This window comes from Austrofundulus limnaeus, unplaced genomic scaffold (assembly GCF_001266775.1).
Source record: "Austrofundulus limnaeus strain Quisiro unplaced genomic scaffold, Austrofundulus_limnaeus-1.0 Scaffold0, whole genome shotgun sequence".
Classification (NCBI taxonomy): Eukaryota; Metazoa; Chordata; class Actinopteri; order Cyprinodontiformes; family Rivulidae; genus Austrofundulus; species Austrofundulus limnaeus.
This window is the reverse complement of record NW_013952402.1, coordinates 9,293,048-9,294,682: the sequence shown is the minus strand read 5'-3', so window position 1 is coordinate 9,294,682 and position 1,635 is coordinate 9,293,048. Positions and strand designations below refer to the sequence as shown.

Sequence of the window (1,635 nt, the reverse complement as noted above, 5' to 3'; positions counted from 1 at the left end):
TATATATATATATATAAATAATCACAGTTTTTAATCCTGCAATTAAATGTGTCAATTTAAAGCTGATACCTTGCTTCTATACATTTGAACCATCTTGAGTCTGCGCAGAGTCTCTGTTTTTGCTTTGATCTCCTTCCTGAGTTGTTCTGCAAAGTCTTCCGAGGTGACGTGTGCTGGTTCGGGAACAGGTTCGGGCTTAGCCGTGGCCGCAGAGACCTGCTGGCCACCTTCCTCCTCCTCCTCTTCATTATCCACGCAGAGGCGTTTGGCCACAGGAGAGATGAAGGAGCGCCTGCTCCTCTTCAGCCTCTCTCTCAGCGAGGCGCTCAGCTGCAGACGCTGCTGCGGGATGACAGGAGCACGTAAAGAGTCTGCGGTTTGTAGTTTTCAGGTCATAACACACATACAGCTGTTAGCTTCAGCTAGTATTGATCGATACACACAATAAACAACGCTCACCTTTTCCTCTTTAAACTCAGACGGGCTCGACTCGGCTGCATAACAAGGTGGACAATACGCAGATTTTAATTTAGGAGTGACCTCCATTAGTCAAACTGACTGAGGTTCATGAAAATTAGGTTTTTTTTACGCACATAAATCTGCTTTTAGCTGAAGCWATGGCATAACTTTTCTGTTTTTCCGTATTTCCGCGGGGAAGAGCCTCTGACGTTGGTGATTGGACAGAATTCAATGACGTTTACCCGAAAAGAATCTTGGGAGTTGTAGTTATTTCCCAATTGCGTTCCAAAACACAACACCGTCGTTCAGTGGGGGATACAGGCCCCATAGATTCAACACAACTGCACACATACGTATTTTTGAAACAAATGGAACCCCATAGACGGGTGGTTTACAAACATTTTGAAAATTTGGCGGTGGAGAAGAAGAAGAAGAAGAAGTCGAAAACTCAAAATTGCATCAAACTTGGAGTGTGGAAAAGGCGGTAATTGGCATAAACTGGTGTGTGAATGGTTCGGATGGAGATGGAGATAAGTAATGAAGAAGAAGGGGAATGCGAAGGGTGGACGCCAGTGGGAAGAGGGAGAGGAAGAGGACGAGGAGGATTCAAAGTAGGTGACGGTAAGGGAATTAGAGATGTTCAAGGAAGTAAACGGGATCTAGAAGAAAGCAGTTCAGAGGAAGAGAGGGTAGTTAGGAGAAAAGTTGTGGATGAGAAATTTAAAGTAATTCTGAAACTTAAGAGCGAGGAAGGTCAGGAAAAAATCAGCCCAATTGGGGTGTCAAGGGAAATTAAAAAGAAAATAGGAGACGTTGAAATGGTGAAGATCTTGAGAGATGGAAGTCTTTTGATAGAATGTAAGGATATAGAACAAAAGAGTAAGGCTTTTAAAGTGGAAAACATATGTAAAAGAGCGGTGCTGGAAAAAAAAATGTTGGGAGAAAACAAAAAAACTAGAGGGGTGATATATGGGATCCCACTAGATGAGGATTTAGAAAAACTTAAGAAAAATGTAGTTGGAGCAAAGGTGTTCAATATGAAAAGGCTGTCAAGAACTGTGGATGGTGAGAGAGTGGGGAGTATGTCAGTTCTGGTGGAGTTTGAAGAAAAAGAGCTGCCAATGAATATAAAAATAGGATATATAAGCTTCCAAGTCAGAACTTATACACCTCCAC

The 1,635-nt window shown here is 42.5% G+C and overlaps 2 protein-coding genes across 2 annotated transcripts in view; one reads left to right on the top strand and one right to left on the bottom strand.

The window, feature by feature from the left end:
• The window catches only part of sfr1 (SWI5-dependent homologous recombination repair protein 1), a 3,380-nt gene extending 2,733 nt beyond the window's left edge, over window positions 1-647 (bottom strand). The window contains exons 1-2 of the mRNA XM_014002294.1: window positions 460-647; window positions 70-342 (exon numbers count right to left, since the gene is read on the bottom strand). Of these exons, the coding sequence (XP_013857748.1) occupies window positions 70-342; window positions 460-546 (360 nt within the window). The 5' untranslated portion in view covers window positions 547-647. The remainder of the gene's footprint in view (window positions 1-69; window positions 343-459) is intronic.
• Window positions 648-790: 143 nt separating this feature from the next.
• On the top strand, window positions 791-1,635 carry LOC106513433 (uncharacterized; the record flags this gene model as incomplete). Its single annotated transcript, XM_014002254.1, is given in 1 exon segment — window positions 791-1,635. A coding segment is annotated over 1 exon segment (667 nt), but the record flags the coding sequence as incomplete, so codon positions are not given.